Below are 14,478 nucleotides of genomic sequence, written 5' to 3'. Positions count from 1 at the left end.
TGATTGGATCACATCCAGAACTTCTTTCTCGCGACTTTCATCTTGTCGGGGCGTCGCAGGAAGAAGCTCGAGAGCGGCTGCTACCAAGGAACAGGGAACAAGAAGGGCACACAAGAAGGTAATTACAGATATGTAGGAAGGGTAGATTGTTTGGCTGCTAGCTAATTCACTTTGGCATTTGCCTTCCACTACTCAACAACCCCGGCTCCATTTTTTTGTGTTAAACGGCAAGTAAAGAATTGTACATGCTTATACCAAGCTAAGTACATCATGATTCCGGTTAAAATGCCATTTTCCGATAATTATGGCCGCAGAAAAGTATGGTGACTGCACTTAACAATGTGCAGTCACCTGATTGATGAAAATTCTCAACTGGTGTCAAGTTTCTCTTCCTGCGGTGAGTTTTATAATCGTGATGTTTTATGAGTGCCATAGGGGCTAATGCAGCAGTGGCATTCAACCGTTTGACGGCACAACTATGCAGGCCACATCGTGGCTACGCATAAACCAATCTGACGATATATATGACCATTGTCGTGCAGCACACGCAAAAACTTGCGAGTCTGTCCGCGTTAATAAGTTATTTGCGAACATGAACAAGTGTGTCCTTGGCGCCGTCGTAATCTCTCTGGTTTCTTCATCGGGAAGCAGGACCAGCAGGCGGATATGGCGAAGATATTGACCCGATAATTTTTAAAGTTATTCAAGTACTTTCCTCTTACAAAAATGTGGATTTATTTTATCTCTAACTGTAATGACATACATATAAGTTATACTATGGATCCTGTATATATGAGACGTATACGACGGATCCATTTTTATCCTCTTTGATTTCTCATCATGATGATACATCAATCACCACTGTATTTTTAAACTGCGCAAAAACGGCAGTGTGATATGCACGTACACCGTATTATGGATGGGTACGTACCCACATTACACATAGACTCAAGCAGTTAGAATGTAATTTTTTGACACTAGCCCGTACATCTCAGCGCTTTTAGGATTGAGTTCAACTCGTTACGGCATTTGAATTGCTTGCTGCTTGAATGGCAATCAGCCGATACACACGCGACCAGAATCTTTGCCTTTACCTTGACATTGAGCTATTCTTGTAAACCTTTCACAATGTTGATGTTATTTAACGACGTTAATGTTTGCGCGAACGTAATGTTGCTTGATACGTAATCGGATCATTACGAATACAAGAGATCAGAGAATATTCAGCTGTTGCAATAAGTAATATCAGGAAGGTTTCTTTCAGCTGCGAATGGTAATCAGAGACCAAGGTACGCAGTAACAATGGTATTTTAGAACAAAATTGTAGAGGATACATTTTGCTGCGCACCTGAGAATTCCTGCATAATCTTGAGTAGGATCTCGATATCCAATAAGACACGTTAAAGTAAACCAGCGAAATAAACATTTTCGAAATATTTTTTATGCAAACGAACATGAAATGAAGGGGTCCGGAACCCACCAATATATTCTTTGACGCAACTGTGACACATTGCCACCATAGGCTATTGACTTGCTTAGAAGAAAACCACAAAACATTGCGTCATTCAAAATAGGTAACTGATTAGTTTTGACAGTTTAAATTTGTGCTTTGGCTTTCGGTGATCGTGGCACAACTATAACGCGGCGCCTTCTAGCTTTGCATTTCCGCCCGTTTTACATTAGGCATCCTAAACATTTTTTTTCTCTCGATCTAAAAGCTCAATCAGCACATAAAAATAGAAGATAAATAATTTCCTGTGTTAACCTAAATAAGGCAAAGCTCACTGTAGATGGTTATCTAGAGACGCGTTAGCCTCCAGTCCAGATTTGTACGAATACTCGCGTCAGAAAATTGATCAAAGCGTTAAATACGACTACCCTCGCAACGCTGAATCAAGCGCCCTGTTACGGTATCAGCGTGTGGCTACCGCAAGACTGTATATATAATGCTTTCTTAACTGAGACATTGTCACGTTCTCCGAAATGTCACCGGAAACTGTGATGAGAATATAGAAACGGCGCTTATCTGAGCAGACAATCTTGAGCGATTGACCCGCAAACGAAGAAAATCGTCACCGCGATAAGCTCAATATGTGGATTTGCTAAAATAGGATTCTCAACTGTGTCCACCCTTCATTAACGAAATGCATGCGATCGTGGGTTCTTGCATCGTCGGAGATCTTGAACGCAGCTACTACTAAAAAACAATGTCTGAGCCAGCAAACAAGTTTCAAACTTTCATTTGAGCGATCTGGTATAATTTTTTTAAAAACGCCCGAAGTAATATTGCATGGTGTCTAGCGCATCGAAAAATATTGTCATCTCGACAACAGTTATAGCTTGATATTTCGATCCATGACGTTACAATGCTTACCATACCATGTTCGTGGACAACATGCTCGGTAGCGTTGTTTGTGCTGCTGCCATGTTCGCTAACGCAGATTCGATTGTGCTGCTCTTGCGAATCGCAGATGTTGCTATATATTCCGCAAATGCGCTACTTCCCTGTTGTGTATGACATTTCTCTTGTTCGAACGGTTCGTGATTAGCAACCTGGAGATTGCGAAAGTCTCGGCTTAAAATTATAGATTATGAGCGAATTTCGCCACACAATAGGCACGCCTGGCATTATCTCGAACGTATGCTGGACACGTCGTAACATTAAGAAGCAATTAAGAACCAAATACTGGCGCTTTTTTAAATAATGTTCGAAAGAAAATAATTTGATTTATGGATTGTTGCTATTAGTCTAATCTGGATAGGAACTCAACATAGCAAAAAGATTAATAACGACGCTTTTATTTTGATCCGTATAACAAATACAATGGTAAGGAGTTTATCATCTGCACTCTAATAATTGGAATAGCGACAGTTGAATAACTCGGTAAGGTGAGAAGGCGAAATGCCGTTTTGAAGCCAAATGCGTTTAAGAAAGCAAAATGGTCTGCAAGAATTCGATATCATCGTCGCTCCACATTTCTTTGTCATCAGAATGTGATGTAATTGGCACGAAACCAAAGTTGTCCGCCAAGCCACTGCTGCCCTCAATCTCGTCATCCCTAAGAGTTGGCATGCTATGCCCCCTACTGGAAGATGGAATGGTCAGAAACATGTTCAGAGCAAAGTCATCAATGCCCGTTGGAGACGATTCGTCGTTTAATGCAATTTCAATTTTGCGATCAGCAGCTCCAGAAAAACTATTCTGATGTTGAATAGACAAAACCAAAGACGATCCAATAGTGCTGTGGTCATCAGACATGAGATTTGGTGGTGGCACCTGTATTGGTGGAGCAAGACCCATATTCTTACTCTCACTTGAATTTGTTAGAGCAACATCGTTGGGATTGGTCGTCAGCAAATGCATTGAATGGTATTGCGATAGCGGTATGCCCATCGTCTTCTGTTGTTGATGTTCATAAAACAGTTGCTGAGCCGCCGCCAGCGAGACTTGTTTTTTCAGCACCGCTCGACGTTGCGACCGCTCACGACGACGAACAGCGTGTACCGTCTGGTACTTGCGATCGCTGCGACGTTGAATTATGTTTTGTTTGACACGGTGTTCCTCGCAGAGCGAATGTGCTTCACCATTGCGCTTAACGGTGCGTTCGTTAAAGCATTTGCCGGTCTTGTACTGGCACTTTCCATAATTTGAGCGTTTGACGTATGGTTTACTGTCGTTGTTGGTCACGCCGGAGAATTCAGTATCAAACTCGATCGAAGTTATAGTTTTGGCAGCGGAGCTTGGAATGTTGCATGCCATTTGTTTCGATGTGAGGTGAACGCAGTTAAATTGAAAATGAGGTCGGTTGAGATGGTATGGCAGAGTGAAGGAACAGGATGTGTATGGACGGTAAGCAGGTGATCTCTTTTGCTGCTGTTGGCTCTTCAATGCTCCAGATGCTCGGCGGCGAGAATTGCAAACTGAAGTGCAGCTGTTCGAATGATTGCCGCACGCATTTGCAGCGAGGATGATTCACCTTGTGTTGGCAGAGACCAGTGCCATACGAGACTTGGATTTCATTCAAATTTTATTAGGGCTCTCCTTTAATAGAACCAGCCTCTATCCACTTAGGCTTAAAACAACCTATCATGGGAATATCGAATCTATTTCCCCATCTCAATCTCTATTTTTATGCTTTGTAAGCCGATTTCAAGCCGCAGCCCTCGCTGGCCACAGACGCGTTAAAGCGTTGGGGCTGCGTGCTGTTCAAGTCAATACTCAATTACAAGCACAAGGAAAATTGTATCCTTTTATTACCTCTCGATTCCTGAAGACACAGAGTACGAGACTTTACATCTTAGTGACTACAAATATTCATTTAAAAGCGAATAGGCCATTTCCCTATTTGTTGGTCAAGCGTGCATTTTATATAGAAATGAGAATACAGATCTGGTTCTTAGTCACTTCATTTAAAATGTCAAATCGCGGGAAAGATTGACAATTACTTCGCTAGAAAGCAATAATAGAGCATCCAAATCGGTTCGTGCGAATCCGGACGATGCCTATAACTTTGCTGATCCTTTACCCGCCTGTGAGATAAAAACAATGGGGTACGCCGACTCGTCTCGTTTTCAATGGTGCACCAGCTGCTTTATCTTAAATGGCTTCGAAAATATTGTAAGTTCACGTCTGTTTAGGTAGAAAAAAACCTACAACTTTCGCGTTAGGGACACATATTATCGTTTCGCTGTTATAAGTTCAATTAAAACACAAAATCAGAGCTGTAGACGAGACAGAAGGTGCGCGTCTGGCGCACTCGTAGAATTTACGACTTTAGCACCTTTGCATCGTAGTTTGTGGCGATAAATAGTGCGAGTGTCCTTATAAGTCAGGGATTAGCCTACGCTTATTCAGTAATACGCCAAGTGCATAGTATCGAGTTGCCCGTCAACAATACAACAATAGAGTTACGCGTGGATACACTTCAACAAGGCACCAGGCACCACAGTTATACATTATGACACGAATAGACGGAAGTTGATATTTGATGCGTTTATGTATCCCCATTGGAAAACCTTGCGCGATGTGGCTTGAAGACGGCACTTTTTTGGTCTTGGATCCGACATACTTGCTTCTCGCAGCTGAATCTTAGAGATAAGAGGCTACACATATTCTATAGTCTAAGCACAAATACATGGATACTTGATTATTATTAAGTTACGTAATGTTATGATATCTAATTTTTTGGTTCCAGTGACATGTGTTATTAGTCCTGACGGAACCAGATAAGTCTCGTAGCCACAAGCGGTTGCGCCCACTTGGCAGCGTTGCGTCTCGTCCTAGTGGAAAGGTGTGTTCAGCCAGCAGCTTAATGTACAATCTCTGAAATAGCATGCGTTTAATCGAGTGAGCATTGAGTCCTATCAGATCAGCTTACCTGCTGCTATTAAAGTTGCATGTGAGCCATTGGGACTAATCATAAGCTACACGAGCACCTGAATCCGTACATTTCTAGATGCCGCACAACTTGTGATTCCCAGATGTCTTTCTTGATACCGTCGCAACCACTGACACTTGAGTCTCGGTGTATTGTATAGAACAAGACGGAACGAGACTTTCAACGACTACCTTGTCGAAATTCGTAGCGTCATTATCATTAAGAAAATTTATATGCTTCAAGGTGTCCCGCCACAATGTTAAATACACTTAAAAACCTAGTTACTACTTAGCAACCGAAGACATGCTTAAAAAAGCACATATTGATGTGATGAGCGAATTTTAGAAGCATCTCCTATAAACCGACAGTCGTGAGCACAATGATAATAATGTTGTGTCCAAAACTTGATATCCTATAATTGCGATATAGAAATCGAACGGACAATTCGTAGCAATTAACACTCAATAGCTGGCCACTTGCTTGATGGCAGCAACTCGTTGTAATTTTATTCAGACTGCAGATTCGGTTAAGGCTACAGGACACGAGCACGCATCGAAGGCAGGACTGAATTTTATCTATTCACTAAATAATCAAATCTGACGGCCACAAACCTATTCTGCATGTTATACCGAAGGAAAAATGTTGATTGGTTTATCTATGAGTATCTGCATGCTATCTACTAAGGGACATCAGGGAATTACTTTACTCTATAACGCAGCAATTTTTTCATAAATTCTTTCAGGCGTGGTATATGTTGGAGTCCCAGCCTGTCATAGACAATATATTATCATTTTTTATCTTGCAGGACATTTAGATCAATCAGAATAATGATATCTATGGATAAATAATGACATTATCCGCAAGTAGTTAAATTTCATGTTTTGTGTGTGCTTTCTCACTAAAAAAATCTCTGTATCATGGTACTAACGGCGGCGGAAAAGCGTGCTGCTCGTCGTGCTCGCGTATTACAGAGCAGCGACATTCGTTTAAAAATGTTAAAAGGCCAAGTTACTTCGCTTAAAACACCACAATCATCTGATGAGACAATAGAGCTGGAACAGCAACTGAACGAGGGTGTGGACGAGCTTTTGGCATCTGCGTCGGTGCCTGCCGACTCGCTGACGGAGCCGAAAATCTCACTCCGTGTTGATCCAGCGCAGCGCAGACGGCAAGCGGCGACTAGACGCCGTCGTAACGAGCAATTGGTGCAAGACTTGCTGGATAATGAGACGACAGCTGATGAGGAATCGCATATGGACCAGCAAAAGCCTCAGCTATCGCCAAACACTCTAAAGGCGACTATTCCTGTAACTAATACGACGATGAGTCGCCACTCGATAGCGTTAAAGCTTCATTTATTGGCAGAAAGGCTGATTTTAGTCATGATTGTGGCGGGCGCAATCTACTCAGCTGTGTGTATGGACTTCCAATCCATTATAGCGAGCTGGGCTGCTGAGGACGAGGCTTTTGTGAATCATCAAGAGCTAGTTTCCAAGGGTGTATCTATTGATTCAATTCGACAACATTTAGAGCGCGAGTGGGTGGAGCCAGAGATGAGGCAGAAATTGAAACATTTAATGACACAACGCTTGGAAATGGATGCAATGAGTGAATCAAAAAGCAGTTCAGGATGGCTGCCGGATGTGGCAGATTTAGAATTTTTCCTGTCATCTCTCGTAACTCATCCCCCCATTGTGCTGTGGGTACTACTGGTGAGAGTTTTGGTCTCTATGAGTGCGATGGCGCTACATAAGGCAATGAAACTGCCGGATGTAAAGAACTCGGACGAAAACGGGCTTGGCTTTCTGGTTAATACTGTGCTCTCAAGTCAACCCGTCGTGAAAGGTGCGTTTGGTGTTTAATGTACTGGTTCTAAATCTTGTCATCATTATTAAACGGTTATGGTCTTCTATTTTTGAGTAGAGTTTCTGGTAAAAGGCCGAAAGACAATAGACGATGTATTCGTCTTTATTTTTGTCTTCGTTCTTTCTATCGCCATTCGTTGCATCTGGTATCGCGCTATACTCCAATGATTGTGCGAAAAGTGTCAAGATATCAAGTAATATTCTGTTCTACAACGCGATGTTTTATCAAATTTAGAGCTGAGTGAAAGTTTTAAATAATCATCGACAAGTGCCTTTTCGGACCACCTTGATACATCTCTTTGAGCATCTCTTTGGTCGTCTAAGCTGAAAACCAATGTCTAATGCACCTGACAACTTGAAAATCTTCATAGCCACCTGCCAAATTATACCAGATGAATTTATCGACAGAATCAACATGGATGCTCGTGCCTACAGAAGCACACAAGACTTCAAGCAGCAACAATTTCCGTTGATTGTGACTCCTTCGACAACAATAAAAGACTTGCAGCGTTTCCTAGTGGATCAATGGGTTCTTTCCAAGAACCTGCTTGTAAAATTTTCACTCTCTGATCACTTTTTCACTCTTAAAGGCCAAATATTACGTCTGGATGGGACGCTAGATAGTTCTTGTGAGTCGAGCTGTAACTCTGCTAGTCGTTTGGAAATTGTTGCTACCAACACAAGATAACTTTTATATTTCTTAGATATTCATAACGACGACACTATTTACCTACGCTTTGTATCATTGGGAAGAATATGCGATCCATGGGCCATGTCGACAAGCGAATTGCGTGTCGAGCTAAAAGCTCGAAATGCATACGAAGTCAACTTACAACCCGAAGAGTTAGTAAGTAGAAAGTTGTACTACGCCCTGACTAAAATCTCACGCAAGATTTTAGATGCAGCGATTGCAAAACTTTAAAATGGAAGAAAGTCGACTGGGACGGCTTCAACAAGCTACCAGGAAGGAGGAAACTGAGCGTGTAGAAACAATCGCAAAAGAAAGTGTGGACTTGCACTTGCATCGCAAGCAAAACAACATGAATTTGACACCAAGCGAGAAAACAGTCGTGCGTCCTACGTCATTTGCATCGTGGCCAATCGATCCATGTGTCAATCGTACAGTCTTTTTGTCCATCACTGAATTGGAACGCACGTATCACCTCGTACCTCGCGATGTTTTAGAGTCTGCGTTGTTCATCTTCGATACGGAGCGAATGTGGTGCGCAAATTTTGTGATACATAATGCTTTAGTTGCTAATTTGAACTTGGTCAGGGTATTTGACAAACACAATACTTTGCAGAAACAGCAATTTGACTATCACTACATGTGCTTCGAGCAAGATTTTCTTGAAATGTTAATAATGAAGGAAGAAGCTGGTTTGATACATTGGTTTCGGGTGCGTATTTGCCAATATAGTCTGTGAAAAACGCATTGATTAAGAAATGTCTTTGCCGCTAATCGCAGCCCCAGAAGTGCTTTAAAATGTTATCTGCGTTCCTCACAGCTATCTCTGATCCTGCTACTGAAGGGAAAAATTACCAGCCTTTGATACTAGCGAAGAACAAATGGCTAACTTTGTGCGGTAACAATGGGTGGGAAGGCAAAGTTCGATGCGATGGACGCAAGCGCGACTCGAAACATAAGCCAAAATTTACACAAAGTATTGCACGCGTAGTTTCAAATTACTGTCAAATAGTTTTGATTATGTAGCTGTGAAAGAATTGCTCTACCAGTCAAATCCAACACTAATCTTTGCACCTTTGTGATTCAGTTACTTAAAAATTACATTACTTAAGAGATAAATTGAGGAACGTCAATGAATTCGGGTTTACGCTTCTTTACGAATGATTGGTTAATATATATTAAGCTTAAACCAATCATTGTTCGTATTGCTATAGTCATGATCGCTATGATTGGATGCCGCTTGCGGTGCTTTAAAACCGGTAAAGTTGTTTGGCTTATCAAGTTGCACATCACAAACACTCACGTATTCGCGCCGTGATTTGAACGTCTGTCAAGTAAAATGTTGCTCCAGCGCATTTTATCCGCGCGTCGCGTGACACTGACCCGCGCTGTGATCGCTCGTACTACGGCCACATCATGTACTTATGCGCCGACAGATGCTTTTGTTCACCGTCACCTTGGGGTGTCCTCCGAGAAGGATCGCAAGACTATGTTGGCCACTTTAGGCTTTGACACTGTCGAAGACCTCGTTGCTGCTACAGTGCCGGCTGAAATTCGGCTGCATAAGCCACTAAATCTACCACCACCGCTGAGCGAGAGCGAAGCTCTTGCGAAATTGAAAAAGATAGCAGCAAAAAATCAAACGCTCAAGTCTTTTATTGGTATGGGATTTCATGACACACTTACGCCTGCACCAATTGTGCGTCACATCCTCGAAAACCCAGGATGGTACACGAGTTACACTCCGTACCAGGCTGAAGTGTCGCAAGGTCGTCTTGAAATGCTGCTTAACTTTCAAACGATGATCTTAGATCTAACTGGACTCGAGTTTGCGAATGCTTCGCTGTTAGATGAAGCAACCGCCGCCGCTGAAGCCATGGCATTAGCCCACGGTAATTTTAACGGCAAACGTGCGAAATTTTTTGTCGATCAGGACGTTCATCCGCAAACCATTGGAATGATGCATACACGAGCTGAAAATGTCGGAATTGAGCTGGTTGTAGGGAATCTGAAGACTGATCTCGACCTTAAAGATGAGGGATACAGTGGTGTGTTGTTACAATACCCCACTACGTTCGGTGCTGTGAACGATTACCGTGATTTTGTTATCAACGCGCATAAATCGAAATTTGTGGTTGCTGTTGCTACTGATCCATTGAGTCTGACTCACCTTACGCCACCTGGTGAGTGGGGCGCTGATATTGCTCTTGGTTCGGCCCAGCGCTTTGGTGTTCCGATGATGTTTGGTGGTCCCCATGCTGCTTTCTTAGCCACAACCAAGAAATATTATCGTAAAATGCCTGGCCGCATTATCGGTGTCTCAGTAGATTCGCGTGGTGAACCGGCTGTGCGTATGGCCATGCAGACTCGAGAGCAACATATTCGCCGGGACAAGGCTACAAGCAATATTTGTACGGCTCAGGCACTGCTGGCTAATATGGCCGCTGCTTATGCTATTTATCACGGACCAGTAGGTCTGAAAAATATAGCGTCGCGTGTTAACTTTTACGCGGCGACACTGGCGGCTGGTTTAGAAAAGTTCGCACCTCAATGTAAAGTACTAAATGATGCGTTTTTCGACACATTGGAGATCGACGTGTCCCAGTCTGGCACTTTTGCGAATGATGTGGCAGCCAAAGCGACGAAACGTGGCGTGAACATTCGTGTGATTGATGACAAACGCGTTGGTGTTTCCATGGGTGAAAGTGTCACCTTGAAAGACGTAGAACAGTTGTTACTGGCATTTGGCGCTTCGGAGAAGGATGTATCGAAAAATATAAGTGAGTCTCTCTGTTCTCGTGCAGAAGAGATTCAAAAGCAGAGCATTCCCGAAGGTCTGCGGCGAACGTCGTCGTATCTAGAGCACGAAATCTTTCATAAGTACCGCTCGGAGACGGAACTTACCCGTTATCTAAAGCAGCTAGAAGACAAGGATCTGGCACTGAATCACTCAATGATCTCACTGGGAAGCTGCACCATGAAGCTTAACGCCGTGTCGGAGCTGGCGCCGATTTCGTGGCCGGAATTTACCAACGTGCATCCGTTTGTACCTGCAAATCAGAGCGCCGGATATCACGAGCTTATTGAATCGCTCAATCATTCACTTGCTGTTATAACGGGCTTTAGCGCTGTGTCTACGCAGCCACAAAGCGGCGCTCAGGGCGAATACGCTGGTCTGTTGACGATCCGCAATTACCAGCGATCAATCGGCCAGGGCCATCGAAACGTGTGCCTCATCCCCGTGTCAGCACACGGTACGAATCCAGCCAGTGCTGTCATGGCAGGAATGAAGGTAGTCGTCATCAAATCGGATGAGAATGGCCACGTGGATCGTGAAGATCTTGCTGCCAAAGCAGCTGAACACTCCGCCAATTTAAGCGCTATTATGATCACGTACCCATCGACATTTGGTGTATTCGAGCCTGGTATTAAGGATATGCTAGACCTCATCCACTCGCACGGAGCTCAAGTGTATATGGATGGCGCAAACATGAATGCGCAAGTGGCCCTGTGCAATCCAGCAGGCATTGGTGCTGATGTTTGCCACTTAAACCTGCACAAAACCTTCTGTATTCCTCACGGTGGCGGTGGCCCCGGTGTTGGTTCTATCGGCGTCGCTGCACACTTAGCCCCGTTTCTACCGGGTCATGCTGTAATGCCTACCGGTGGTGAGGGTGAACACACAGTTAAGAAGACAACTTCGGCTGTCAGTGGGTCGCCTTTTGGCAGTGCAGGTATTTTGCCGATTCCTTGGATGTACATCAATATGCTGGGCGAGGACGGCTTAAAGCAGGCTACATATACAGCTATTTTGAACGCAAACTACATGGCCAAGAAACTCGAAAACCACTATGAAGTAGTCTACCGAAGTGCTAACGGAACATGCGCGCACGAGTTCATAATCGATATACGCCCTTTTAAGGAGCTGGGTATTGTAGAAGAGGACGTGGCCAAGCGTTTACAAGACTTTGGCTTCCATAGCCCGACTATGTCGTGGCCTGTACCCGGCACGCTCATGATTGAGCCAACGGAGAGTGAAAGTAAAGCTGAGATGGATCGATTTTGTGATGCGTTAGCGATAATCCGTCACGAGATCGAAGACGTCGCCACAGGTGTTATTGCTGTCGAAGATTCGCCTTTGAAACATGCACCACACACAGTGGACCAGGTTGCGGCTGATGTGTGGAATCGTAAATACTCACGTGAACAAGCTGCATTCCCTGCTCCGTGGCAACAAGGTGGCAAGAACAAAACGTATTGGCCGACTGTGGGCCGCGTAGACAACGTGCATGGTGACCGTCACCTTGTGTGTAGCTGTCCACCTCTTACCGACTATGAGTAAGGTTATCTACATTTGACCCATGAGTAAGCTGTTTGCAATACTGCTAGGGCTTCTGTGTCTAGTCCCGTGACACAGGTAGTTGTTCTTCTTTCCTGGCTTTACTGGGTGATCATTTACTCAGATAGTTCGCTTACGATCGGATTCAAATTTGACATCGCTAGAGATCCCTCTCTTAGTGCTGTGTCGTATGAAGCAAAGAGTTCATCATGTGTAGCAGGACAGAGAATGTTGAGATAGTTTTGTAACCACCTTCATAATATAGATGGGAGTTAACAACTCAAAAACATTCTCAAGGATGCAGGAATGAACAATTGATACTTTCTCATGATAACATCAGTTCGAGTAAAACCTTGCCAGTTCTGAAAAATTGGGCTTCTCGGTGTATGGAAGAAAATTGCACAACAATATGACGGTCAAGTCTACTGATCACTACATTGATTTTGAACAGCAATTGATAATATTCAACGTACAGGCCACGAGGTCACCACCTACGATGATGACCGTTTCTTGGGGAATAAAAATTCGAAACACAGATCTAACTTCATCAATAGTATCTCAATACCGAAAGCAACTCAGGTTGCAGGCTGTATAGAATGTTCATAAACAAAAGATCACGTCAAAGGAAATCTCCGATTCAATTCACCAATTGAAGTCGCTATTAGTCAGGCATCACACTCTCAGTTGTTTGTACATTTAAACTCCACTCCCATTCGATGAGGAAGTCCTACATTTGGAAATGGTTCTAGGTCTGCTTTCCTGTTTCCTCCAAAATTAAAAGTTTCTCCATGCTTCTGATTTGGTTTGATGTCAGTTTTCAAATCGGTGTTACCCGGTGTTGGCGCTGCGTCAATAATTTTTCCTGAGTCACTAATGGTTGGTCCTCCATTGCTTGAATTTTTATCCTAAGTTTGTCCTTTTCTCGATCTCTTCCATTCTTAAGTTTTTATCCTTAGTCGGTCCTTTTCTTCTTCTGCAATCGTCTTTCTTGATTCCCAACTTCTTCCTTGTCTTTTTTCTGTTGGGTTTATCTTCGTTGCTTTCTGTTTTTATCTTATTGCTCCTTCTTCGCCTTGTTGTGCTTTTGTTCCTCCTTCCTTTTGTTGGCCTCTCTTTTGCTGACCCGACTACCTTCTTTCTACCATCTTACATATAGGCCCAGTTGTTTTTGTTTGTACTCCTCGCCAACTATATTAAGGTGGATCAATCTGCTTTATTTTCTTCCTACAAAAGATTTTCTCCGGCGTCTCACTTGACTGCTGGGTTGTAGTATCCTGGTGCTCTTCCTCTTGTCTAGCTTTGACCCAGTCCTTTGCAGCTCTTCCAAGCTAGTTCCCTTCAATGTCTGTCTTCGTCATACCGAAATGTCTTCCGCGTTTTTGTCAATGCTGTACCATCTCATCCCATCTCCGTCAGATCTGTTTATCCGGCTCGCATGTGTCCATTTTCTCCTGCGCAAAGCATATCGATGCTCTCATCTTACTGACGTGATGCACTAGTATTTTTCTTTCTATCCAGTTGATAAATCGCTTCACCTTAAGGAACTGCGGACAGTGTGGACTTCCTAAGTAGATGCCCCATGTATCTATCTGTAGTGTTTGATTGTCGTCACTCGGCTCTTGCCAGGTGATGTAAATTCCGTGAAGATTCGTTTGGCATCAACTGCTTTATCCAGGAACCTCCTAATCTTCATCAGACGGACTTGATACCGATCTTGGGGTTGTACATTTCTTGTACCATCCAGTCCTATTTGTCTGATCCACATTTAGTATGCTCGTTGTGTGGCGTCTGCTGACAACAATTCTTCTTCTTGGTACGCATTCTTGAGAGGAGAGGGTCGGTTCTTAAAGCTGAGAGTTAGATTCTTTGCTTCATTTGACCGCATCTCTTGTGTCTAACATATGATGTGCACTGTGTGGTGCAAAATTTTTGCTTGGCCTCTAGTACCATCTGTACCGCCTTCTTAGGATCATTTTCTAAGCTGCTCTACTTCCTTTGAAGTCGGAAATTTCCTTTGCCCATGAAGAAATCGTTCGTTAGTCTGTTTTACGATTTCCTTGAGCATCGCCCGCACCCAGAGTACTTCTTGAGTGCACAGACTCAGTGCCATGTACTCCGCCTCCACCGAGTTCAGCGCCATCGTGCGCTGGTACTTGGAATTGAAGACCACGAACGCTTGTCCGATTATAATCATGATCCCCGACACCA

At 43.5% G+C, this 14,478-nt stretch overlaps 4 protein-coding genes across 4 annotated transcripts; 3 read left to right on the top strand and 1 right to left on the bottom strand.

Moving 5' to 3' along the window:
- Positions 1 to 2,926: 2,926 nt before the first annotated feature.
- PHALS_08566 (uncharacterized protein) lies at positions 2,927 to 3,760 on the bottom strand (the record flags this gene model as incomplete). The annotated part of the gene is made up of 1 exon (XM_024723938.1): positions 2,927 to 3,760. The coding sequence occupies one exon, from the start codon at positions 3,758 to 3,760 to the stop codon at positions 2,927 to 2,929; it is 834 nt and encodes a 277-aa protein (XP_024574864.1).
- A 2,535-nt stretch (positions 3,761 to 6,295) lies between these two features.
- Positions 6,296 to 7,240, top strand: PHALS_08565 (uncharacterized protein; the record flags this gene model as incomplete). Its single annotated transcript, XM_024723936.1, has 1 exon — positions 6,296 to 7,240. One exon carries the CDS (start codon positions 6,296 to 6,298, stop codon positions 7,238 to 7,240), a length of 945 nt encoding a protein of 314 aa, XP_024574863.1.
- A 418-nt stretch (positions 7,241 to 7,658) lies between these two features.
- On the top strand, positions 7,659 to 8,957 carry PHALS_08564 (uncharacterized protein; the record flags this gene model as incomplete). Its single annotated transcript, XM_024723935.1, has 5 exons — positions 7,659 to 7,872; positions 7,948 to 8,090; positions 8,143 to 8,465; positions 8,520 to 8,643; positions 8,712 to 8,957. 5 exons carry the CDS (start codon positions 7,659 to 7,661, stop codon positions 8,955 to 8,957), a joined length of 1,050 nt encoding a protein of 349 aa, XP_024574862.1.
- A 313-nt stretch (positions 8,958 to 9,270) lies between these two features.
- On the top strand, positions 9,271 to 12,273 carry PHALS_08563 (glycine dehydrogenase; the record flags this gene model as incomplete). Its single annotated transcript, XM_024723934.1, has 1 exon — positions 9,271 to 12,273. The coding sequence occupies one exon, from the start codon at positions 9,271 to 9,273 to the stop codon at positions 12,271 to 12,273; it is 3,003 nt and encodes a 1,000-aa protein (XP_024574861.1).
- Positions 12,274 to 14,478: the final 2,205 nt, after the last annotated feature.

This window comes from Plasmopara halstedii (assembly GCF_900000015.1).
Source record: "Plasmopara halstedii genome assembly, contig: Scaffold_323, whole genome shotgun sequence".
Lineage (NCBI taxonomy): Eukaryota > Oomycota > Peronosporomycetes > Peronosporales > Peronosporaceae > Plasmopara > Plasmopara halstedii.
This window is presented reverse-complemented; position numbering and strand designations above follow the sequence as displayed.